This window comes from Solanum stenotomum, chromosome 6, assembly GCF_019186545.1.
Source record: "Solanum stenotomum isolate F172 chromosome 6, ASM1918654v1, whole genome shotgun sequence".
NCBI lineage: Eukaryota > Viridiplantae > Streptophyta > Magnoliopsida > Solanales > Solanaceae > Solanum > Solanum stenotomum.
Window position 1 is genome coordinate 62389401 of NC_064287.1, and position 27076 is coordinate 62416476.

A 27076-nucleotide genomic window follows, 5' to 3' on the forward strand; every position below is an offset into this window, starting at 1 on the left:
TTCCACCACCCGATTTGTGGTGGGAATACTCATAGTTACCTGTTCTTACTTTCTTAGTCTCCTTAGCCTGTTCCCTAAGCCTATCACCCTCAACCTGCTGAACATGAGTCATGAGCCTAGAGATGTTCATGTCTCCCAACAACATAGCATTCTTGCACTCTGTTTTCACTAAGTCTGACACTCCATACAAAAACTTATTGATCTGAGCCCTGGAATCAGCAACCATGTGAGGAGCATATCTAGAGAGTTGGTTAAACTTGAGCCCATACTCTTGGACAGTCATGTTACCCTGCCTTAAGTTCATAAATTCCTGGGCCCTTGCTTTTCTCAACTCTATGGGGGAAAACCTGTCTAGAAAGGTTTCGCTGAAACATTCCCAAGTAATAGGAGCAGCATCTGTACCCCTGTTTTCTTTCCACTGAGTATACCAGATATGAGCTACATCCTTAAGTTGGTAAGATGCTACCCAGTGACCTGCATCACCTCAAAGATCTTCTTGATCTCATCCAAGAAATTCTGGTGATCTTCACCAGTCTGCGATCCTAAGAACTCTGGAGGATTCATCCTAACAAAGTCATGGACCCTTGCTGTTGCTGATCCACCATTTGCATTCATAGGAGCTTGAACCCGCTGATTGTTCTGGTTAGCGACACTCTGAGCCAACATCTGAATGACATTCCTGAATTCAACATTTGAGACTTCCTGATCTGGAACTGGAGGAGTTGTGTTAGCATTCCTGGCATTCGCATTCCTGGCATAAGCTCTACGAGGAGGCATGATCACTGAAACGTAGAACGTCGAGTTAGAATGGAATTAGATCATACCTTACGCACGATAAGAGTAACAAGAAAGTGAAGTTTTCCTAAAATCACTTTGTAGCCTCCCTCTCATTAGATGTAATGCACTTCACACCCATGAAAAGGACTCTACGTAGTGCGGCTTTTCAGACATCCTAGGACACTTAAACCTAATGCTCTGATACCAAGTTTGTCACGCCCCGAGCTACCCCTGATACGCGGACACGGGACCTAGGACCACAAGTGATCCCAAGCTAACCCTGCTGGCATGATCATAAGCATACTAAAGATAATAAACTGATGCGGAAGCTAAGTCATAACTAAATCTGAAAGATGGGGAGTACCCATACACTATAACTGAATATATCAAATCTGAGAGTTTAATACAAAAGAAATATCAAACTCAAAACACTAAGTTGAATCTAACTATGTCTGAAATAAGCCTCTAAACTGACTAGAAATGTTGGGACATGCCCCAACTAGATCTAGCAAAACTGAAACTAAAGACTAAAAGCGATAAAGATAAACATGTCACTAGTCCTCGAAGAATGATGACTCACCACTGATGCTGCTGAACTGAAGATCGAGAATCGATCTAAGCGTGATCTGGATGCTGAGAACCTGAACCTACATCACGAGAAGATGTAGCGCACGTATGTGTCAGTACTTGAAGGGTACTGAGCATGCAGAATAGAGTAAAGCTGAAATAACATATAACTGAACAAAGCAAATAAGTAATGAAATCATCTGAACATGATATAGATACTGAAATACTGAATACTGAGCTAATTGATACAATGACCAAATTTATAACATGCTGACACTGAATACTGACTGTACTGAAATATGGTCAATGCAAAAGAGTCTGACTAAACTGTGAGAGCTACTAATAACCGACATAAAACCACATGAGCTAAATGTGGAGTCCGATGTATACGCCCCATCGAGAGGACTCAATATACCCTGCCAGAGGTATAGAGGCATGCTGGCGTGATCACTAAACTGATGTTGCCCACAGAGGGGACTTACACCTACGTGGCTCGTAGTTCTGGGACTATATGGGTACGTTGAACCCTAGTCCAACTCAATATTATGCTACTCCCAATGAATTAAGTAGTTAACTGGTTATGACTGAATTTCTGTAAATACTGGATAGCTCGAAGTGAACATGCAAACTGAGAATGCAACAATTAATCTGATAATTATGCATTTATAAACTGAGGCATGTATAACTGAATACTGAAATATCTGACCTAGCATGTGTAATTCAAGAACTAAAGAAATACATAGCTAGGGTTCTGAAATTCATGCGTTAAACTGAGCAATAACATGATAATCTGATTTGAAACATTTAAATAACTAACTCATGATGATCTGTTCAAATTCTAGAAACCCTAGGTCTGTGCATAATCATGGAATCAAGAATGTGACTGAATTCTAGGGACCTAATGGACGAAAGGAACCCAATAGTGAAATTCCACATACCTGGTGATGAATTCCACGGAGAAATCTTTCGATTTCGAGACTGGAACTGAAGAAACCTCGCTGCGTTCTTGAACTAGGGTTCTTGACCTTTTTCTCCTTCTTGATTCTAATTTTCTAGGTTTTTGATTAATGATATTGACTGAGGTAAGTTCTAATTATGTTTCTAGGCTTAAACTGATTAAACCTTATGATTTAGGGTCTAAACGACGTATCTTAGGGGTTAAATGAAATAGGAAAAGACCAAAAGACTCCTGAATTAACTGCTGTTGGAGTGACTGACGAAATGGATCTACGGTCCGTCAATCAATCGACGGTCCGTCAATCAATCGACGGTCCGTCGATTGGGTCCGTAGGTCGAGTCAGCCCGACAGGGCTTCACTAAAATAAGCATAACTTTTTACTCGGAGGCCAGAATTTAGCAAACTTGGTGGAGTTGGAAAGATAATTCAATTATCTATCTAACCATAGGTCATGGTACACATAATTCATTTTGTGCGAAGATTTATGACCATCTGAAGTTGACCCATCAATATTTTTCAGCTAACTGGCTGCTGACCCTCATCTATGTTCTGACCTACGGACCGTGGATCGAATGACGATCCGTGCTGGTCGACCGTAGTTTGTGTCAGAGGCTGGATAAGGGAAGTCTTGATCCACGAACCGTGGTCTGATCTACGGACCGTGGGTCTGTCCATTAGTCGGGACTTAGCCAAATTTTTTGACTGAGTTCTGGGGAAGTTTTCTGTCACGAACCACGGACCTGCAGGACGGACCGTAAGTCCATCTACGGTCCGTGGATGGTGTCCGTGAGTGCCACCTGTAACACCAGAATCTGAAATCTCTATTTTCGGATACGGGGTGTTACATCTAGGGTCTTAGGTCGATGTTGAGCCACGAGTCTTTGACTAGGGTGAGGGTTATGTCTCAGGTACTGAGTCCCATCGAGTCTCATATCTCAAGTCGAGGTCGGGTCTCAAGTGTAGGATTAGGACAGGGTTCAGGTTTTGGGTTGAAGTTGTGTTGGGTCTCGATCTGGTTCGAGTTAGATTCAGGTTAAATTTTGGGTATTAGGTCAGGATTGAGATCAAGGACAGATCCCAAGTCCTAGGACTTGATTCACGGTCTTATTTAGGTCCTGGGTTGGGGTCCAATTCAGGTCTCGGGTTAGGGTCCAATTTAAGTCTTGGGTCGGGGTCAAGTCTTGAGTCTTGTGCTAGGTATCTGCTTAGGCTCGGGTTTGTGTCTCAAGTTGGGAATGAAGCTTGGGTCTCAGGTTGGGGTCGGATCTTGGGTCAAGCTTTGATCTAGGATCGGGGTTGGATGTTGAGTCTTAGAAGGATAAGGTCAAATCGACGATATTGAGTTTGGCCAGTGTCATGTACTGAGTCCCAAGTTGGGTCACGTGTTAGGGTCAAGCTTCAAGTTGAGGTTGGTCTTAAGTCTCCTGGGGTTGGATTCCATGTTCCAATTTGGGGTCAAATCTCGAGTTTCAAATTGGGATCGATATCAGGTCTCAGGTCTTTGATCAGGGTATGAGTTAGGGTCATGTCTTGAGTATCAAGTCCTATTAGGACTCAGGTCCCTAGTTGGGGTCGAATCTTGGGTCCTTGATTAGGGTTAAGGTTGGGTATCGAGTCCCAAGTTAGAGTCATGTCTTAGGTTGCGGGTCGGATCTTAGGTCTTTGTGTCCAATTTAGCTAAGCTTGGAGAACATTGTTTGGGTTTCTCTTTGGATCTTGGTGGTATTTAACATGGATGAAGTTCAACGGAAGGAACGTGAGGTATTGATACGTAAAATGATTTCCAAATCTCCAAAGTTTCGATTTCATCCTTGAGGTAAAGATTATTTGAAGTAACAAAGACGGTTATAAATTGAATGTATTTGCTAACTGAAGAATAAAGAAACGACGAATAGAATTATAACATGTGGCCCTACAAATTGACGACTCATATTAGCTCATATTTAATGATCTCGGATAATCCATTGAAGAGCCTATAACAAACCCCCGGATGGGAGCTACATGCGTTACTAGTTTTTCGGTATCTTCTTCGAACCCTATTCCTATCTGTTTTTACCTCGTTTCTAACGTCTTCTTCCTTATAACCTCTTTCTTCTCTTCTTCTTTTCTAGGTATCAATCGCATGAAGCTGGATTAGATTCGATATACTTGTACTCCTTTCCGGTATTTCCTTTAATTTGTAATTTTTCATGTAAGTGTTAATCAAAATACAAAAAAATCGTTCCAAAAATTGTGTCAATTTTCCTTTATATTACACTTTTATTAGTCATTTGTTAAAGGATTTATAGGTAAATAAGTGCTAAATAAGAAATCCGACACATGATTTCAATTGAAATAGTTGAGCAAACCCTGAGTGTTGACCGTTAGACGCGTTTTAGGGTTTGTGGGAGAGATTTAGGGGCATGGACTCAAAAGATTTTGCTACATTAATTCATGTTATGCCTTTTGATTCATGGGAGGTAATAAATCGAATGGCGATTTTTTTTGCAATTTAAAATGGCCAAACTATAACAAAGTTCATGTATTTGTTTCATTATTTATAATACTATCATGTTTTAATTATTTTCTTGTACTCCAATAACTTATTAAGACATTTTCCTTCTCAACTTAAGGATCATTTGATCACATGTTTGTTATGCTAGAATTATAATGCAAAAATTGATATATATAAACCACCTATTTTAAAAAGTATTTTCTTTCTTTAAATAATTTACTCCTCACATTATTGACACAGATAATAGAACATTTAGTCCCTCAATTATTGATAAAATTTAGTTGTAATTAACCTTTGTTATATTTGAAAGAAACACATTAAACCAGAAGAATTTACTTTTTAATAAAATAATAACGAAAAATATGTAAAATGTCACATAAATCTCTATTGGTATATTTCTTTTCTTAGCTCTCACAATATACCAAGTAGATGAAATCTAACAATGACACTCTATAATTCAAGTATTAAACTTATAAAACATGATTAATTTAGAGGGTTTTTGATGTATTAACTCTAATTATTATTGTAAACAATATTTTCCATAAAATTAATTTGGGCCAAAAATGGTTTTAAAAAAATGAGAAAAAATAGGAGAGTATATGGTTGTGCAAAGTCCCAAGGAGCTCGTGATCCATTTGTAATTATCACAAAAAAAATCAAATTTATTTTCAACAATTTCCATTTATTTTGTGATTAACCTAAAACACCTAAATTACTCTAGTTACTATATAAGAGTAGTACTACAAGAATTTAGCATTAAGAAAATTCCCATTTTTGTTTTTGTCATTTTTTTTCTCTTCATAATCTTGATCCTATTAGGTTTTTGGGTGTTCCTTGTTTTTTTTTTTTTTTTTTTTAATCAAGAATATAGAGAGCAGCCATGAATGCACTTGCAGCTACAAACAGAAATTTTCGCCAAGCAGCTAGGATTCTTGGTTTGGACTCCAAACTTGAAAGGAGTCTTTTGATCCCTTTTAGAGAAATTAAGGTATAAAAATGATGTATATTAGTATAAAGCTTCAATGTTTTTTGAAGATTTCATGTTATGATTGAAAATCTAAGGTGGAAAAGGGGTTTTGTTCTGAAAGAACTCAATTTTTTATATTTTAGTGTAAAGTGATCAATATTAGTGTAATGTGATGTATATTAGTGTAAAGTATCAAACTTTTTTGGATAAAATTATGTTATGATTGAATCTAAGGTGGAGAAGGGTGTTGTTGTTGTTGTGAAAAAACTCAAATTTTCCTACTTTTCATTTCAAAATTTTGATGAAACTACTGAAATGTGTTGACATGTTGAGTAAAGTTTCAATCTTTTTTGAGAATTTCATGTTTGTATTGAATCTAAGGTGGAGAAGGGTCTTGTGAAAAAACTCAAATTTATTTTCTTGACCAAAGGGTTTATCGGAAACAACCTCTCTATACACAAGGTAGGGGTATGGTGTGTGACACACCCGACCCTCTCCAGACCCCACTTGTGGGACCACACTGGATTTGTTGTACTGAAAGTGTTAATTTCTGTGTAAAGTTCCAATCTTTTTTGAGAATTCCATTTTCTTATTGAATCTAAGGTGGAGAAAGGGTGGTCTTGTTGTGAAAAACTCAAATTTTCCTACTTATTTTCTTCTAAATTTGTTGATGAAACTACTGAAATGTGTTAATGTCTGTGTAAAGTTTCAAACTTTTTTTGAAGAATTCATGTTATGATTGAATCTAAGGTGGAGAAGGGTCTTATTGTGAAAGTACTTAAATTTATTTTCTTGAGCCGAGTGTTTATCGGAAACAATCTCTCTACCTTAGGCAAGGTAGGGGTAAGGTGTGACAAAGCCGACCCTCCCCGGACCCCACTTGTGGGATCACACTAGGTATATTGTACTGAAATGTGTTAATGTCTGCGAAGTTTCAATCTTTTTTATGATTTTCATGTTCTAATTGAATGTAAGGTGGAGAAAGGTCTTGTTGTAAAAGAACTCAAATTTATTTTCTTGTGCCGAGGGTTCAGTTAGAAACAGTCTATCTACCTCATAGAACTTAGAAGGTAGGGGTAAGGTCTGACACAGCCGACCCTTCCTAGACCCCACTTGTGGGATCACATTGAGTATGTTGTACTGAAACGTGTTAATGTCTGTGTAAAGTTTCAATCTTTTTTATGAATTCTATGTTCTTGTTGAATCTAAGGTGGAGAAGGGTCTTGTTGTGAAAGAACTCAAATTTATTTTCTTGAGCCGAGTATTTATCAGAAACAACCTCTCTACCTCTCACAGAAGGGAGAGGAAGGTCTGTCACACCCCACCCTACTCTGACCCCATTTGTGAGATCACATTGGAGTATGTTGTACTGAAATGTGTTGAAGTCTGTGAAAAAAATATCAAAGAGTGGACATTTTGATCTATTTGTGGAGATTTCTGGATCACGTTGAAATGTATAATTGTTCACTCAAAAGCTTAAACAAGCAGGTGGAAATATCGTTTATTTATTTGGTTATGAAGCACATTGTTTGATGGATTTACTATTTGATCAGGTGGAATGCACAATTCCCAAGGATGATGGGACATTAGTTTCCTATGTTGGATTTAGAGTACAACATGATAATGCTCGCGGACCCATGAAAGGAGGAATCAGATACCACCCTGAGGTTATTTTTTCTTGTATTCTTTCTTTAATAAAGTTCGAAATGTATGGTGTTTTGTCCGAATAAACTTTTTCCAGGCTGTATAAACATTGGTATGCCATTTAATAATGGTTATATGTAAGAGAAGAGAGATTGTAAGTGAAAAGAAGTAAGAGGAGATTTAGGAGAAACAGACAGGAAATTATAAGTGATGAGAAAAAAAGAAGAGATTTAGTAGGAACGATAATCGTGGAGGCTAGAAGGATCATGAACAAGCACGTCTTCTATCATTTCTTTATTACATCCCTTCGAATATTGTAACTTTATAGTTCTTGTATTTCAATGTATACCGAGTCTATGGTTGTGCTGGTTACGTCTGTACAATATTTGTTGTTTTCCAGAAGTAGAATTTGCACTGAAATGGTTAAGTTTCTTTTACAAGGTTGATCTTGATGAGGTGAACGCCCTTGCTCAACTAATGACTTGGAAGACTGCAGTAGCAGATATTCCATACGGGGGAGCAAAGGGTGGGATTGGCTGCGTACCAAAAGAGTTAAGTTTAAGCGAATTGGAGCGCCTTACGCGTGTTTTCACGCAGAAAATCCATGACCTTATTGGAATTAATACTGATGTCCCTGCGCCTGATATGGGCACCAATGCTCAGGTTAGTGATACAGTTCTCTGGTGTAACTTTTTGTGAGCATATTCTTCTCTACGGAGCTTCAGAATATGAAACAAATAAATGCGCTTATGTGGTGATTCCTATGACAGACCATGGCTTGGATTTTGGACGAGTACTCAAAGTTTCATGGTCACTCTCCTGCAGTTGTGACCGGGAAACCAGTTGTAAGTTTTTGTTCAGTAAATTATTAAATTCCTAATGTGCTATTACGTTCAAACATATCCTATCGGAATTAGACGAGTCATTTGAGAACCCTTTTTCACTATACTACCTAGGATCTTGGCGGTTCATTGGGTAGGGAATCTGCAACTGGGCGTGGTGTCGTTTATGCTGCAGAAGCTTTGCTTAATGAGCAGGGGAAGCAGATTAAGGATTTGACTTTTGCTATTCAGGTAGAATTTCTGATTAGTTCGAGCAGGCAGTAGCCTTGATATTGCACAAAAAAATCAGTTGAAATGATGCTAAATATATTTTTGCGAATATTCTTTAGGGGTTTGGGAACGTAGGATCATGGGTAGCAAAGCTTATTCATGAGATAGGTGGCAAAGTAGTTGCAGTTAGTGATATAACTGGAGCGGTCAAGAATCAGAATGGTCTTGATATACCAGCTTTGCTTAGTCATAAAGAAGCAACAGGGAAGCTAAATGATTTCGGCGGTGGTGATGTAATGAGTACAGATGAATTGCTTACGCACGATTGTGATGTTCTTATACCTTGTGCTCTGGGAGGAGTTTTGAAAAGGTACAAACCCTAATTATGAGTATGAAATATTATATCTTTGTTAATCTGAATAGCTTAGTTCTTGAATTTCTTTCCCAATGAAAGGGTACAACAACAAACAACATACCCCATATAATCCCACAAGTGATGTCTGGGAGGGTAGAATGTACGCAAACATTACCCTTACCTTTGTGAACTAGTTGTTTCCGATAGACTTGGGTGAAACGAAAAGTATCCAATGCAAGATTGTAAGAAAAAATAAAACAACAAAATAGATACAGGATATGTGTAGCAATTGATAGTAATACATATTGAAGAATAAGAAATTACGCGATAACTTAAGTTAATTACCAAAGAAGAGGAGGCTATCCCCTTCCTCTCCCTCATAAAGTGTAACAACACTCAACTATCTACTAATTTTTTATCCTAGTCTTCGACCTCCATAACTTTCTTTCCAAGGTCCTGTCCTCAGGCTTCTGAAGTTGTGGTGGCATGTCTTGTCTAATCACCTCCCCAGTTCTTCTTCGGCCTACCTCTACTTCTTCTAGCTCCTGCAACAGAGAACCTCTCAGACCTCTTCGCTGGCTCATCCTCAGACCTCCTCTTAACATGCCCGAACCATCTCAGTCGCGCTTACCTAATCCTATCTGCCATGGAGGTGCTGCTACCTTGTCCTGTATAACTTCGCTCCTAATCCTATCTCTCCTAGTATGTCCACACATCCGTCTGAGCATCCTCATGTCTGCTATCTCTATCTTCTGAACGTGGGCATTGTTTACTGGCCAACACTCACCCGCGTACAACAAAGTCGGTCTAACCACTCCTTTATAGTATTTACCTTTAAGCGTTGATGACATATTCTGTTCGCGCCGTACCTCGGAGGCAAGTCTTCATTTCACCCTCCCGATGAAAGAGTGAAAGTTTAAAATCATTAAATGGTCAGCCTAAATGGTATAGGCTGACAGAACTGTCTATAGGCCAGATTAGCATGATACAATTAGACTTCTCTAGCAATCATCCTCTGTAGGCAGAAAAAATATCTAGAGAAGCGACACCGTTATAGAGAGGTTTGGCTCTAGCACTAAAAGGCGGAGTCGGATCCCCTATTTTATGTTCTTTCTAGTAAAACTGTACTGAAATGATATTGTTTTTCTACATTGTTTTTCTTCGTAAAATTATACTTTATTTTGTTGGATTTCAGTTTTCACTATTGGCAGAAGTAAGTATGTTCTCTCCTGTTTAAATCTGTCTTTGTCTATTCTGATTTTTCTGTGAAGAGAAAATGCTGATCATGTAAAGGCCAAGTTCATCGTAGAAGCAGCAAATCATCCGACTGATCCAGATGCTGACGAGGTACCACTTTTGCAGGTTTCATATCTGTTAGACTAGCATCTATGCTGTGTACTCTTCAAAAATGTCGACGGTGCATGTCAGATCCTCCAAAAGTAGTACAGTTTTGGAGGATCCAGTATGGAGTATGACAACAATTTTGGAGAGTCTGAGCAACGTAGACTAGGGTAATAATAATTTCTAACACATGACTTCCTTCTACAGATTCTGTCGAAGAAAGGTGTTTTAATTCTTCCCGACATATATGCCAATGCTGGAGGCGTGACTGTTAGTTATTTTGAGTGGGTTCAGGTAATATAAAATCTATCTATACATGACATCCTTAAACTTTCCGCTTTATATTACACCAGAAAATACTTGCAGTGTTACTTTGACCATTTACTTAAATCTCAAATAGCATTTCCCTAAGATATCCGAGTATTTAGTCAGACCTCTCTAGAACAATCATCCTCTATAACAGCCTAGTTTTCCTTAGAACCGACTGTCGTAGTATGTTATATCATATATTCTCTATAACAGTATCTTGCTATAGCAATCACAAAACATCCAGACAAACGACGTTATGTAGAGGTTTGGCTATATTTAGTTGGAATTCTCTAATATTTTCGAGTAGTTTTTCCACATATAAGAATATAGTTTAGTGGGTGCCCTTTCAAGTTGCAACGACTTTAAAATAGACGATAATCATCAGTTTCATAATTGACGACAACTCTTCATTGTTTTCTCTCATCAATCACAGTGTTCATCTGACTTGTACTAATAACACCCCTATTGCATTAGAATTAGGCGCCCATGTTTTTACCGTTGTCAATGAATCTCTTCCATGTTTCATTAGATATGTTCTCTTACAATTCTGCATTATCCCTAAAATCATACGGAAAACCTTTTCATGTGCAGAACATTCAAGGTTTTATGTGGGAAGAAGAGAAGGTTAACAGGGAGCTTAAGAAATACATGACAAAAGCCTTTGGTAATCTCAAGAGCATGTGTCAAACTCATAGTTGCAATCTTCGTATGGGCGCCTTCACATTGGGGGTGAATCGCGTTGCACGTGCAACACAATTGAGAGGTTGGGAGGCGTAATTATATTCGCCTATGTTGTTTAGAGACGAATAATCTTTTCCGTCCTCAGCTGAATGTTTGAATGATCTTTCTTTTCTTGTAAGAAATGGTCTAATTTTATGAACATGGATGTTGTATATTCACTGGTTTTTCTTCTCATAACTATTATTACTACATTTTTTAAGCATGTTCGATACATTAAGGGGTCGTTTAATCCTGAGATATCTCACCTTATCCCATCCAACTTGGTATTATTTTACCTTACCTCTCAGGTAGGATAAATTAGTCTCGGGATTATAATTCCAGGATAATTTTGTCTGCGAATCAAACGACCCCTAATGGAAGCTATCAATTGCACTTGAAGGGATTTTTAGTTAAACACACTTGTGGGCATCTAGGTGAATTAGCCTGAGCAATTAACACTATGGGGCAGGATTTGAAGCTTATGATTTTGAAATTTTAGTTGTTTATGTATGATTTTAGATTATTTCATCTATATCTTAATTTTTGCACTTTTTACTTCTCCTTATTCAAACTATGTGAACTTTGATCAGAATTTAAAGTTGTATTTTTCACTATGTAAACATAAGCAGAATTGCAACTTATATTAGAATTTCTGAATATCTAAATTTTAGTTTTGAAATATTAAGTAGGTTTAATTTAATTAACTTTAAAAAAAAAATACTTAAATTGACTTTCAAGGAGTGAAAGTGTTGCATAAATTGAAACGGAGGGATCAATAATTTGTATATTTTGAATGAATTTCTTAAGACAATACAAAATTTGAGTTCGATCAAAACCAACAAGGGTATAGTCTAGTTCTCCCCATGATTAACACATGCTTAATCCTCTAGACCTCTAGTAATACACACCTATTATTAACTTATACTCCCTCCGTCCCTATTTACTTGTCCATATTTCCTTTTTTGGTTGTCCCTATTTAGTTGTCCATTTTGACAAATCAAGAAAGGACAACAAATTTTTTCCTATTATACCCTTATTTACACTTCTTGAAAATTGTAAAAGTGTATGTTGTTTCCCTCCAATTTATTTCACTTTAATTCAAATAAGTGGTTGTAATTTTGAAGTGAAAAGTTGTCATAAGGGTAAAATTGTAACTTCACTGTGCTAATCATTGTTGCCTTAATCTGTGTGCCATTTCTAAAGTGGACAACTAAAAAGGGACGGAGGGAGTATATACCATCATTATCGTTATCATTCTGTCATATCATTCCTATATAATAATATTTTACTATAAAAGTCAAGCTTTTTATCATCAAAGATTGTGGTGAAATATTAAAGTATTCCTTCTTAATTAAAAAGTCTTAGATTCGAACCTTGACAAGAAGTCACCTTTGTCGATCCCCAAAATATGATAAACGGACACCATCTGAAAAATAAAGCCAAATTTTTTTTGCACAATTTTTTTTTTTTACCCTTAACCACAATAGCAATCTTGATAACATTGCGCTCTTTATAACAACCTCACTCAAATATTAATTATTTTAATTTAACTGTTTTCCCACTTTTATTGCAAGTCATTTATTTTCATAGTAAAGAAAGCAAATACCAATGCCTTATTGTTACAAAGTCAAATATATAAATAGTATCTCTAATTTAACAAATTAAAAGTCTAGTATTTTGACCAAGTATTTTAAATATTTATACATTACACTACTTTGACAAATAAAATATTACATTGGTACATACTTTGTTATTGATAATTAAAAATATTTCCATCCAAAGATTTCTGCATATTTGTAATTTCATTAGACAAAAGTTTTCCATCTTAGCTTTCTTTTGAACTTAGATATAATACTTTTGACATCATACTTTAAATAATTTTGTTATTTTTCATGACATTATAAAAATAAGATTTATTTTCAATATCCTTTATTTGTCAGATTTAAATGTCCTACACAAATTCAGCTGAAATTAAAGTTCTATTAACTACCAACTACAATTTAGTTGAGGAATAATAAGATCATTGGTATCCCATGAATATCCAACTGATTAGATGTTTTCAAGAGAGACAGTCCATGTGTCAAGGTTCTATTAGGGGATGTAGCGTAAAAGTTATAGATTCACATAAATTCAATAGTTTTTCTGATATTTGTGTATGTCTTTAAAAAGTTATAAAAGATATATAAATTTTGATTGTGAACCCATTAAATTGTATATTGATTATTTTAAATCATTATAAGAATCAATAATTTTCAAATTGTAAATCCACCTATGAATTTGACATCTCATTCATCAATTCAACAAAATTCTTTTAAGATAACTTTTTTTTCTCTCTTTGGTTATGTTCGTGATGACATGTGTTAGTTTTAGGTTATAATAATTCCATCCAACTACACAAAAGTTAGAGTTTCAATCCAAGTGATGAGTGCTATTTGCACCATAGAAAGCGATGTGCATAGTGTGTTAAACATATAAGTCAAAAGGATCACACCAAAATTTGCTGACTGAAATTTCTCTGCTCTTAATTAAAATTTTTAAATTAAATTTTGAAAGTGAAGAATATTTTTTCAATGAGCATATTATCCTTGCAATAGTCTAGTCGATGCAAATTCATATTAGTATGCAAAAGGACAATAATGAGAAGCAAAATGTGTGTTGTCTTCCTCCGATCCTTAATCAAAGATTGCACATGTGGATTAATTCGAATCTCAAAAGAGAAAAATATATCGTTAGCTAGCACTTTTCCCTCACAGTCTATATGGTGATAATTCAGTTTAGTAGCCTGACAAATAAGCAAAAGGGCCATCCTAAGAATCGAGATGTATGATGATTTGTTGAAATCTCGTTATAGTTGATCAAAAATGTTGAATTAAAATTTTTAAAATGAAGAATATCTCAATAGCGATTATTTGTCAATAAGTCTATTTGGCATAAATTCAAATTAGTAGCCTAACAAATAAGGTGGTCTAGTGAGATCCACCACCATTCTCCCACTATAGATATATATCAAAGGATTTTATACTTAATACTTCATATCTCTTTTTTCATATTTACACATGTCTTATCCAAAATAGTTTAAAACAAAGAAGTTAAAGTTACATAAATACACACAGTTTTCTTTTACATATACCGATAGTATAAACAAATATTATATAATTAGTGTAATTTATATTCTTATTACGATATCTTTCATATAGCAATATCAGACCAAATATAAAGAGGTTAATGTTATTATATATCAATCACTATTTAATGCGATAAGGTAAATATTCTTTATATCGTTATTATACCTAAAATTAATTAAGATTCAACTATAATATGGGTGGAAGGTGCACCATTAGTCCATTATATATCTCTTCTTGACAAGTGCATGTATAAGGTCCATGGACTTCTTTTAGTGTCACGGGTCCATAAATAAATAAATATCCACTATCCTCATGTACAAATCTTAAAAGTCACAATTTTGACCAACAATAACAAAGAAGAGGATATTAATATTGTTAGCATAATAATGCAAAAAAACACTTCTCATTTCATTCTTATGATCATTTTGTTTATCACACCTCATTATCTAGCCTTCAACACCGGTGGTGGAGATGGTGGAAGGGAGATGACCACCTCGGAAACATCTCCATCCCCTAGTGGTGATGAAAGTGGTGCAACACGTGGACCTAACTGGGATTACAACTGGGGTTGGGGTTCTAGCCCTGGAGGAGGATGGGGTTATGGCTCCGGCTCAAGTAGGTCGCCTAATGGGTTAGGTCGAGGCTGGGGGTTTGGTTTTGGATATGGTTATGGTTCTGGTTCTGGTGGTGGTGATAGTAGTGGCTCAAGTGGCTATGATAGCGACCTCGCGCCATCAATTTCAAAGGAGAGAGATAATCGTGGATAGTTAAATATATTGGATGTGTAATATATTTGTTTACATAATATTAACCAAGTATTGTGAACTTTAATGTACGTGTTATAATAGGGTTTGATATGTCTAGTATACCGTGAGAATAGTAAATGAGTATAAATGAATAATAACGGAATATATATCTATATGATAAATATAAATGTTTGCAAAACATTTTGAGTTTTCTATTCTTATATATAAGACATAATAAAGATTATTATTAATTCCAGTGTGTTTGATGATGTTCTTTGTGAATTTGCAGTATATAATTAAAAATAATTTTAATAACAACTGACTGCTTCACCTATCTATTCTATTATGAGCTGGCCGACTTAGGCAAGTTTAACTTATATAAACAATGACGATATAAATTATTTTCAAGACAATTAAGTTAACCAAAAGTTATTTACATTTAACTTTCCATTAAAATAAAATTTACAATCTTGACTTGTTATTAAGAAAAAAAGATGCTTGATAATTTTTACGTACGCTATTGATGTATATTAATTAAAAAAATCTTATTTAATAAATAACCTGATTATATAAATGTTCTGTAAAGAACTAGTCAGATCCTACTTCATTTATTCCGCCTTTTTACTCTCTCACTTTTTTTTTCTTTTTACTTTTTCAATATTTAACCAATAGTTGAGTTAACACAAAAAAAAAAAAACTATAGCTTATCGCGAAAAAAAACATTAAAAGATGTATAGATCATTGAGTACTACTCGTGTCCCAGACAATTATAATTTCACGAGTTATTATTCATCGTCTTCTAATTCATCATCCTCATTAACAAAGGTGTCTCCGGCGCTACGAGCATTGTCTTTAGAAGCTAGTGAATTATTACCAATACATGAACCACTCTCTGATATTTCAAAAAAGGAAAAATCTCATGCAAAATTTGCAGAAAATGCTGTTCATATAATACCTTTTGTGTTATTATTGTGTGGATTTATCCTATGGTCTTTTTCTAATCCAGGTAAATTAATTCTATACATTTTTTTAATGATTTTTTTGAATTATTAATCAATTAATTAAATAAAATTGTTTGTTATTTTGTAAAATAGATATTGATGCATCAATATTGAAAGGGGAAGGAATTGCTACAAGAATAGAAGGATTGACCATAGAGGGAGATCTCGATCCTGATGGAACGCATGTTACTAATTTACCCCTAGAATCGAGGGACCGCGATTTGATAAAACAAGGGCAAAGTCGTCAAAAGTCCTATACAGAAAAATGATTTTGTTTTCTTTTCACTTATGTTTACACTTTTTTTTTTGGGACAAGTTGTTACTAAGTTCTTGATAATCACTTCAAATATGAAAGTTTCATTTTGTCTATGTATTGATGCCTTTGGAAAAAGTTCAAATTTATATGGTGGATCAATGAAGAAATATCAATTACTCCTTATGTCTTAATTTATGTGGCACTTTACGTTTTTCGAGAGTCTTTGAGCATGGTATCTTCAAATTTTTTGAAACAAAATTTATATATTTATAAACTACGTAAAAAGTACTATAAGTCGCAATAATTGATAATTCAAAATATATGAAGAAATTACGATAAAAAATAGACTTCTTTAAATCTCAAAATCTAATAAGTATCACATAAATTGAAACAGAAAAATAGTGTCTTTTAACTTTTGCTGGTTTAGCCCAATGATTTACAAGGTCAATTCTTTGGAAAAAGTTTTTTGTACACCCATTTACCTTTATTCATTAAAAAAACTAAAAACTACACATCACAATTTATATGTTGTGACTTGTGTACCTAATGGTAAAGGTACATAAATGCAATTTCTTGTTCAAATAATTATTCAGAGTCTCGTAAGAGTTGTTGGAAAAATTGTTATAGGTTGATTAATTGTCCTTCGTTGTTCAAATTGAATGTTTCAATTTTTCTCATCGTTAGTAATTTCCTAATTGTTCCAAAATCTTATAAGTTGAATTAATCAAATTTATTATTTTTTATTTTATCTTGAATATCCATTCACTGGAAACTTCTCGACTTCGATCGGTTACTATTTTCTGTAAGTAAGAACGAGCTTTTTCGTTCAAGTCTGAGAATGCGATAACTTGACACCAAAGTCTAAATTTAGTTAATTCTTTCTTTAGTTTCTCAATCTTCTTCAAATGAAGTTTCACACTGATTACAACCATCACCAGCAACCTCCTTGAGTTTTGTACATTGGTCTGTTGTCGACTATAGAAGTTATCCATTTTGTGAGAAGATCGATGGAGAAATATTGAAAAATTAGGAACATGGACTTTTACATGTAGTATTTATTGACCTTGGAAGGCCTATGATAAAGTCTCGAGGGAAGTCTTCTAGAGATGACTAGAGGCTATAGTGTATTAGTAGCTTATATTAGGGCGATAAAGGACATGATGAAACCAAAACCCGAGCCAAAACGGTGTGAGGAGACTCAGAGCACATCTCAATTGAAATAGGGTTTTACCAAAGATTCATTCTTAGCCTATTTCTATTTATTTTGGTGATGGACGAATTGACGTGGTATATTCAAAATGAAGTGTCATGATGTATGTTAGTTGTGGATGACATCGTATCTGATGAAACACACATCAAAGTTAATGCAATGTTGAAGGTGTGGAGACAAACTCTATAGTTTAATGAATTCAAGTTGGTGCAAATTAAGTGGTACAATACATGGCAGATGTAGAAATGAGACTTGACACACAGACTATCCCAAGAAAGATAGTTTCAAGTATCTCAAACTTGTAATTCCGAAAAATAGGGAATGGATGATGATGTTGCACATCATATTGATGCATCATGGTTGAAGTTGCGGCTACCTTCGGAGTCTTAATTATATGGTAAAAAGATGCCACCTAAACTTACGTATGTTCTACAAAGTGATGGTTAGACCAACTTTATTGTATGGGGTGGAGTTTTAACCAATGAAAAATTCTAATATTCAAAGAATACAAGTCGTGGAAATGAGAATATTGTAATGGATGTGTGGTATTTTAGCGATTCGGATCAAATAAACACGCAATTAAATTGCTCAAAAATTATATATAGAGGATCATTTTGAACTTATCCAAACATAAGGTACCAATTTTATAATTTTCTCATCCACCTTAACAACTATATATGTGGTCCAAATAATTTGATTCAATTAATTAGTTGGTGCCCATAAATATATAAACTAATTAATTACTCTACTTCCACACATTTTGATCTCTCTCTCTCACGCGCTGTCAACATTTCTCCTCGGCGATTTCCGGCGACGATCCGATTTTCCGGCGATATCCTGCCGTAGAGAACAGAGACATCCTGGTTCCCTTCGCCTTTGGATCAGTCGACTTCTTCGTTTCGCAAAATCATGAATCCCGAATAGTTAGTTACCCTTCCTTTCTCCTTTGAATTACATTTCTAGCATTTGTTTTTTGTTGATAAAATTGATTGAATATGTTGATTTATGCTGGATTTGTCGATTGTGCTCTTTAGATCCATGATAGTTTTAAAATTGGGCAATTTTTTTTTATAATTGTGGTGTCCAGGGCATGTTTAATTCACCGGATTCGGATAATTCTGTGCACCAAGGCTAGAATAGATAGGAATAAACTTGAACCTGAGATGCCTTTGAGTGCTAATATTGGTCATTTACTTTGATTCTTATTTGATGATTTACGAGTTTGGTTGTTAACATTTTAGTTTTTAGTTTCTGTCTATTATCCAAATCAATTCGGGGAAGGGGAATAATGTGAGTTCTCTCTGTGCATTGATTTATCTTGCACTTGTGCTTGTTGGCTGTAGTAGGCTGCCCCATGGATTGGATTAGTCTAGGTACATTCAAGTTGGCTAAGACACTACCATAATCAAAAGATAAAAAAGGAACTGTCTTTATCACTTTTTTGACTTAGTCGAGGTGCTCATAGAGAACTTTTGCTGGATTTGATTGATAAGGATTTGATCACTGTGGTGTCTGGGGCAACTTACATGGGGTAGCTACCGGGTTCCTCTATCTACCAAGGCTTTAACAGAGATAGGCCGCCACTGCAGATAGGAAGAAATCACCTAGTGTTTTGCCGACACTAGAATTTGAACTGCGACCATATGGTTCTCAACCTACTTCATTTGACCCTTAGGCCACACCCTTGGTTACAATGTTCACTCATTCTTGCTGGTTACTAGTTTGCACCTTGACCTAAAGATGCCAGAAGGTTTACTGGATGTGACTTGTTTCTTAATAGTTTCCTTCATGAAAATCCATCTGCCTATAAGGTTATTGTTATTTTCAGCTCAAATGGAACTTAACACCATCTCTTCTTATGCTTTCTGCAGTGATTACTTGTTCAAACTTTTGTTAATAGGAGATTCAGGTGTTGGAAAGTCATGTCTTCTCCTGAGATTTGCCGTAAGTATATTCATCCCACTCAATAATGTCTTACTTTTAGTCACTCCTGCATCTGAGTTGAATGTTACTTGCATGATTCTTATAATGGCTGATATAAGCAATGAAACTAGGAAGTTGATATGTGCTAGTGTATTTAGGAGCAGATATGAAGGTTGCCCTGTGTTGCACAATTAGATCATGACCATCCTTGTGAATGCCACATTTCTAGTTTATTTGTCTTTTGTTTGATATCGAGGTCTGACCCTTCTGTCAAAACACATTTGGATAAGCTAATAAAAGCTTAAAGCAACAACTGAGAGTTGGGAAATAGAGAAAGGAAGAAGTTACCAGTTTCAAAAAAAAAAAATAGAGAAAAGGAAGAAAGCAATTGCCAGCATTTCTTGGGCTGTGTGGAAAGAATGAAATCATATATGCCTTGACGATAAATGTACAGTCAATTTTTATTTCAAATGTCTGCGGTTGTAAAAATCATGGTGTAAATTGTCTTTTGATATTGATGTGAACTCTATTACTGATGCCGTTTTACTAAGTTTAGCATTTGTGATGGGCATTGGATTTAATGGTTTTGGAAATTTCTTGCTTTGTGTCCGAACAAATGTGTTACATTTTCAGTTCATTATGTCTTATAAGTTGATTAACTGTTTCCTTATCTTCTGATGCAGGATGATTCTTATTTGGACAGCTACATCAGCACAATTGGTGTTGACTTTGTAAGACAAAATTAATACTAGTGAAGTTACATATACAACATTCTTACAGTTGGTTAAGTTCCTAATTTTATGTTGCAGAAAATACGTACTGTGGAGCAAGATGGGAAGACTATTAAACTTCAAATTGTATGGTTTTCTTTACTTTTTTCTTTGAGAATTGACATTATTTAGTTAAATATTTTCATTTGGAAAGGTCAAGTAGCTTTAGAGTAAAAAATTAGCTAAGTGATGAACACTTCTTTTATTTCTGTTGAAACATTCTGTGTAGTTTGCCATGGATTGATTAACTCACTTGCAATCTTTATTTCAATTCTTCCATACCGATATCAGGTGTTCTAGGATTGAGTTGTGTTCTATTACAAGTGAACATGATCTGAATTTATGCAGTAGTTTTTGTTTCTGTCATTATGCATTTTCAAAGTGAAATTTAAAGTCCTCATCTGTGTTGCATTTGCCAGTGGGACACTGCTGGACAAGAACGTTTCAGGACAATCACAAGTAGTTACTACCGTGGGGCACATGGCATTATAGTATGTTTGCCTGACTCCTTTGTAAAGCAATCAATCGGTTGTTTTTTTTACCTTTTCGCTTGATGAAATCTTTTTTTCTTATTCCTCTTTTATGAATATTCTGGCAGATAGTTTATGATATAACTGATCAAGAAAGTTTCAACAATGTTAAGCAATGGTTGAGTGAAATTGATCGCTATGCAAGCGAAAACGTGAACAAGCTTTTGGTTGGAAATAAGTCTGACTTGAATGATAACCGAGCAGTGTCGTATGATACAGCAAAGGTTAAGATCTAGCATTCTGTTCATTTTCTTTTTTGAGTTTGTCCTTCTAGTACAATGCTTGATTGACTGAAATAGTTCTTGATTCACATACAAGGCTTTTGCTGATGAAATTGGCATTCCATTTATGGAGGCAAGTGCAAAGAGTGCCACTAATGTTGAACAAGCTTTCATGGCAATGGCAGCTGAAATAAAGAATAGGTATTTTCTGTTTCATTATTCTGGTTCTGTTGCCACTTGTTCGGGGTATGTGGGGGGTTCTGTCTTCAGTGGATTAGTGTTTGACGCTTTTTACTACTTGATACAGGATGGCAACCCAGCCAGCATCAAACAATGCAAAGCCACCCACCGTGCAGATACGGGGACAACCTGTGAACCAAAAAAGCGGCTGCTGTTCTAATTAGATGTCAGATTCTGCTAGCTAGAATTGCTTCCAGAGTCGCCATTCCAATCGCAATGCCTTGTTTTCGAGGCTGTGCCAGTTCCATTCTTTTCATCTACCGGTATCCAAATGGCCTATACAAACCACAAGAATTGCTTTTCAAGTATAGGACTCTTTCTCCCTCCTTTGATATTTTCACTTCGTTGCGTTTCCATGTCTAAGTTGCAGTGTTTATTTCTGCAGTTTCAGGCATAATATATGTTTTAGAAGTTGGTTTTTTAGATGGGGATATATAGTGGATAGAACTGTAATGCTGTTGTACTTTACTATTATGAACTTCAAATAAATTGCTCAGCCAAAATGTTCTTGTGAGACGTTTCATATTTTTATGTTGTGTGGTCTCGAAACAACAACGATTAATCCAGAGTTGTGCCGGATCTTATTTGGGGGAAACGCTTCCTACCAAGAAATTTTTCATAGCGAGAAGTCAAATTCGAGCATCTCATAACTTCAATATTTTTATTTAATGAAATTTTGAGCTTTCATAAAAAGAGATCATGGTATTTATTTAAACTTGTGATAATCTTCCATGGATTTGTTGATGTCTTATGTTTCAATAATTTTTGAAATACTACATGCTTAAAGTGAAAAGTGATATAACTTATATTTTGTTCTTTCATATACTCTTATCGTCTCAATTTATATGGGATTGTTCGGATTTCGAAAGTTAGATGAGCTTTTCTTTGATCAAAATTTTTTGTCTTTTAAATATTTTTAAATTATCAATTATTGTAACATATAGGTATGTAGTTTACAAATATGTAAATTTAATTTTTTTTTAAAATCCAAAATATCATGTTCGAATGCACCATCAAAATTTAAACAATTGACTCTTGAAAATTTAAAAGGCGTTACATAAATTTGGAACATAGGGAGTATAATTATTTACTCAAAGCTTTGATTTAATATAATATTAATGTTATTTTATTAAATCTTGTATTACAGACATACACGCGCAACACACATGTCAAGAAACTGATTTATCGTGCATTTTATTCACATTAGCATAAGAAGCACTTCAATTCTGTGCAGATCTTTCACCAATTTTGGTCCTTGTAATACCTGGATCATACATGTAATATTTAATCAATTGAAATATGTGTCGTTGATCCTTCAACCAATAAAACAAATATATTCAAGGAAAATTGGATATAAATCGATGAAACATAAATGAATTCAGATATTTTGAAACTTACTAGCAAGAGGTGTGGAGGGATTGTTGAAATTCCTTCCAACATATTAACCACAGATCTTAGATTCGAGTAATGGAGATAAATAACTTCATGATAATTCCACTTTATCTTCGTTAATAAATCTGTCAAACCTGAATTTATATTAGTCAAGCTACTAAATTTCACATACGCGATATCTGAAAAAATAAAGAATTGAAACATGAATTCTAACACATAAAAAATACTATTAAGGAAAACTCAACTTTCAAAAACAAACATAAAAAAGGTGGATGCTTATTTTATTTGATTTCCTAAAAAAAGAAAGAAATTATAAGTGTTTAATATTGTTCCTTTAATAAACTCAAGAAAAAACGAAGAAAAATATCAAAAACTTAATTAGAATTTAGAGAAAACGAATAAGAAACCATTATTGATATTGGTTTATGAGTTTTGACAATTTTAGTTTTTCAGAATGGACAAGACTGTTTTTGTTATACACATTACAAGTGAATTGTTACTTAAAAATTGAGAATATATAATAAGTTTGGTTTTCAAATTTCTCTTTTCTACTTCAAAAACGTTGTCATATGTTAAGAGGGGATGCTCCTCCCTTAATTAAAAGTCTCAAGTTCAAGCTATGGGTAGAATTTTTTTTGATGGGAAGCGTTTCTCCTTAATGAGACCGTACATGACACGAATCCAAATAATCGAACTCCAACACAAACATTTGATTCTAATTTTCTCTTCTTTGGTTTGGAATTATTATTATTTTTCATCAGTTGATTTGGTTACGTGGAGAGATGCATCAAAATCAGCATTAAGCTTTGGAATTGGAACCTCGTTCATCATATGGAACTAAATCCATCTCATCACACGTCGATTCAAGCTAGCAGCTAACTGTGATTATTTTTTTTAATCGGTATACACGTTATATATTAATGGAAAAATTGTATATAATAGGAAACTATTAATTTAAATTAAATGTTATAAACATAGTTTGATTTAATTGTACCCCATAGCAAACTGTTGCTATTTCGCCTCTCTCCTGGTGAATCTCGCTCGTCACTCTCGTTCTCTCCCTTGCCTCTCTCGCTTTTTATACAAACGCAAATGTATAAAATGTGTTTGTGTTTGTATAAAGCGAGAGAAAATTGTATATATACATATATTTTCGTTCCCCTCTCCCAGATCTCGCTCGCCAGTCTCTCCCTCGCCTCTCTCGCTTATACAAACAGAAATGTATAAATTGTGTTTCTGTTTGTATAAAGCGAGAGAAAATTGTATATACACATGAAAATACGTATATCTTCGTCCTATACACTTATAATTATACAATACAAATATTTCCCTTCCCAGTTCTTTTTTGCCTTTCTCTGTTTCTCGCTTTATACAAACACAGATTATACAATTGATTTTTTGTATATGTATATCGAAACAGAAACAGATTATATACAACTGTTTTCTTTTGTATATGTATAGCGAAATATACATATTTATGTTTGCTATGGAGCGCAATTATGCAAACTATAGCTATAGCATACAAATATGATTTTTGTGTTTGCTATATGTGAAAGTTGCTCTATATTAATTACACACACAATATTTATATATATATATACCAGTATCTGAACACGTGTTTTTTGCACACATACCCTATCTTAATCAATTTAAACTTTTTATTAAGACGGAGGAAGTATACAATATTTAAGATAATGGTTTTAAAAAATGTAAGCTTAAACTATGAATGCTATTAAAATAAAGTTATTAAAAGACACATCAATTGTAACTATACCTAAAGTAGAAACAAAATCTAGACACATGCTTTGCACGTGTATTCTGTTGGGTTTCAATGTGAATATCAAACATCGGGTGAAAACAAAAAAGACTACACAGTGATAAATAAATAATATATATATATATATATATTGCTTCAGTTTATATGAATTTTTCATTTTCGATACAAAACATAAAAATATAAGGAAAAAACCACAGAATTATGCAACTTTGTTATTATAGCAGATAAAGTTTAATGACCAGAAGTAAAATTAAAGAAACAAGTCCTTGGAGACTATGAGATGGTGCATTCATTGCGGATGTTAATTTTGAGTATATTGAGTCATTGTGTTGCCTATGTTACGTTTGAAGCTTTAATTTCACATATGATTGATGAACTTTACTCTTGTATCAGTAAAGTCACAAAATTGAATTAAAATCAAACTTTATCATATATATCATAAAACAAATTTCTCTTCACACAATTTCTTCTTTAAAGGGTCAATTGAAGAATATAATTAACATAACTATCCTCTTTAAATGATAATATTTATTCATTTAATTAATTATCCTACATCATATAGAAAAATGTTTACAAACTTGTATCCTCTAATTCATCCATCAACAAGTCAGTTACCCAATTAAAGTTTTGAAATTCTTCATCTTCTGACTCAAACTCAAACTCCACTGACTTTTTTCCCTTTTCATCATCCATTATATTCACCTTAGCATGAGAGGTACTCCCAATCTCAAGATTCTTCAAATCCTCAATTAATTTTGAATGGCTAGTTGAAAAAGGTGAAAAATCACTTTCATTTTGAAGGTCAATTTTTGGTTGAGACGAAATAGGAGAAATTTGTTGAGAAGTTAACAAATTTTCAGGTTCAGAAACAATAGTACCATAGTACTGATCATGTGGTGGTGACAACTGATAATTACAAGGAATAACAAACCAAATACCCTTTGGTACATCTTCAATTAAAATGTCAGGGTAAGGTTGGATATGCAAAGGGTATTGATACACATAACACCAATTATAGTTAATTTCAGGACGAAGCTCTTCTAGTGTATGAGCAAAAAAACATACTCGTCTGTCACATAACGTACCAGCATGGCATGGATGAGTTCTATATTTTGCTGGATGTAACCAATACTCAAAAACTCCATGGCATAATTCACAATTATCTCCTTTTATGCACGATGCAAATTTATAGCCAGGGCAAGGAATTGGTAAATAGTTATATTCTCTAGGATCACGACGACGTGCTTTTTCCCCTCTATGTGTAAAGGGGCAACAAGTCCAGTCATGACTACGGAGATTTGAGCACCTTTTTATTTTGTAAGCGTACATACGAAATTCATCTGATTCGTATAGAGCTTGATCGATGAATTCATGAAAATCGTCTTGTTGATGACATGGGAAAAGTGATGAACAGTAGTTGAAAAGGTGATCATTCCTATAAGCCATTTATACAATTGATAAAAATGCAACAAAAAAAAAATACTTGTAAATATACTAATTTACATAAATAGAGAATCAATTGGCTCTTTAGAAAATTTGAAACTTTTTTTTCAGAAACAAAAGGAAGTTTTTCTTGTGAAGTATAAGAGTGAGTGAAATTTGGGGGTGTACATGTGCTTATTTATAGCACAAGAACTGTATAACTAATATTCTCTCCACCTGAATAAATGTGGAACACTTTTGTTTTTTTTTTTTTTTTTCCTCAAAGAGAATCACTTTTTTTATATGTAGAAATAATTTAACTTAAAATTTTTATTTTATTCTTAATAAAGTGTAATACAAATTTCTATGACTTGTTTCAGATCAATACTAACTTAGTTGATTAAAAATTTCATAGTTTAAATATTGTAAAGTAAAAAGTATTACATAAATTAGGACAAATAAAAATACTTAACACACATAAAATAAATGAACTCCATTAATATCGCTTGTATTCTACTTATAGCTACTACCAACATTCAAATCTCCACGTGTTTGTAATATATTGGGAAAAACCCCAAAAAGAAGAAATATAATTAAAAATTAACTTATATTCTTCTCATATAAACCTCGGAGGTTACAACTTTGTTTTATCGCTAAACGTTAAACTTACATGAACAAAAAGTCGTCAAATAGCATTATATAAGGTTGAAAAATTAGGTCATAAAACGACAATCTTCAAACAACTACCTGCATGCAAACTCCAGGTGTTAGTATTGTGTCAGAAAAAAACTGAAAAAGAAGACTTCTCATACACTCCTACAAGTTTGTATAAACAAAATTTGAGTGAAGTTACAAGTTTTTAATCGGTTGAGTTTGGGATTATATTAAAAAAAATCATCAAATAGCCTTAAATAACAATAAGAAATTAGGTCGTAAAATGACAATTAATAATGACATAATTTGTATGCAAATAGCCACATTGTAAGAGGAAGCAAAACTCTAAAAGGCATCCCAACTATTTAATTTGTCATTTGTTCCTTTTATAAAATAGAAAAAAAAAAACAAAGCAATTTTATAAGAAATATTTTTCTGCAAAATAACTTCCCCCTACTAAACACACAAATGATACATAATTTATCACTTAAATTGTTTTATGAATATACTTGATGATGATTTACAACTTGCATCCTAATAAGACCAGGCACATTCATTACCTCAAAAATTTCTTTCAACTATCGTCATGTGCGTGTGTGTCCATGCATGTGTGCGTGTATGTGTA

At 34.2% G+C, this 27076-nt stretch overlaps 4 protein-coding genes across 4 annotated transcripts; all 4 read left to right on the plus strand.

Moving 5' to 3' along the window:
- The first annotated feature begins 5590 nt into the window (after positions 1-5590).
- On the plus strand, positions 5591-11440 carry LOC125868333 (glutamate dehydrogenase A-like). The gene is made up of 9 exons (XM_049548988.1): positions 5591-5784; positions 7317-7430; positions 7849-8070; positions 8178-8252; positions 8364-8480; positions 8579-8829; positions 10086-10161; positions 10363-10449; positions 11056-11440. Exons 1-9 carry the CDS (start codon positions 5677-5679, stop codon positions 11239-11241), a joined length of 1236 nt encoding a protein of 411 aa, XP_049404945.1. The 5' UTR covers positions 5591-5676; the 3' UTR covers positions 11242-11440.
- A 3255-nt stretch (positions 11441-14695) lies between these two features.
- LOC125869021 (putative glycine-rich cell wall structural protein 1) lies at positions 14696-15076 on the plus strand. The gene has a single exon (XM_049549577.1). It carries the CDS (start codon positions 14696-14698, stop codon positions 15074-15076), a length of 381 nt encoding a protein of 126 aa, XP_049405534.1.
- Positions 15077-15784: 708 nt separating this feature from the next.
- On the plus strand, positions 15785-16340 carry LOC125869052 (uncharacterized). Its single transcript, XM_049549615.1, has 2 exons — positions 15785-16061; positions 16150-16340. Exons 1-2 carry the CDS (start codon positions 15785-15787, stop codon positions 16323-16325), a joined length of 453 nt encoding a protein of 150 aa, XP_049405572.1. The 3' UTR covers positions 16326-16340.
- A 1922-nt stretch (positions 16341-18262) lies between these two features.
- LOC125867743 (ras-related protein RABD2a) lies at positions 18263-21720 on the plus strand. Its single transcript, XM_049548312.1, has 8 exons — positions 18263-18445; positions 19394-19466; positions 20129-20176; positions 20255-20302; positions 20635-20706; positions 20814-20969; positions 21064-21167; positions 21274-21720. The coding sequence occupies exons 1-8, from the start codon at positions 18432-18434 to the stop codon at positions 21368-21370; spliced, it is 612 nt and encodes a 203-aa protein (XP_049404269.1). The 5' UTR covers positions 18263-18431; the 3' UTR covers positions 21371-21720.
- The last annotated feature ends 5356 nt before the right edge of the window (positions 21721-27076 follow it).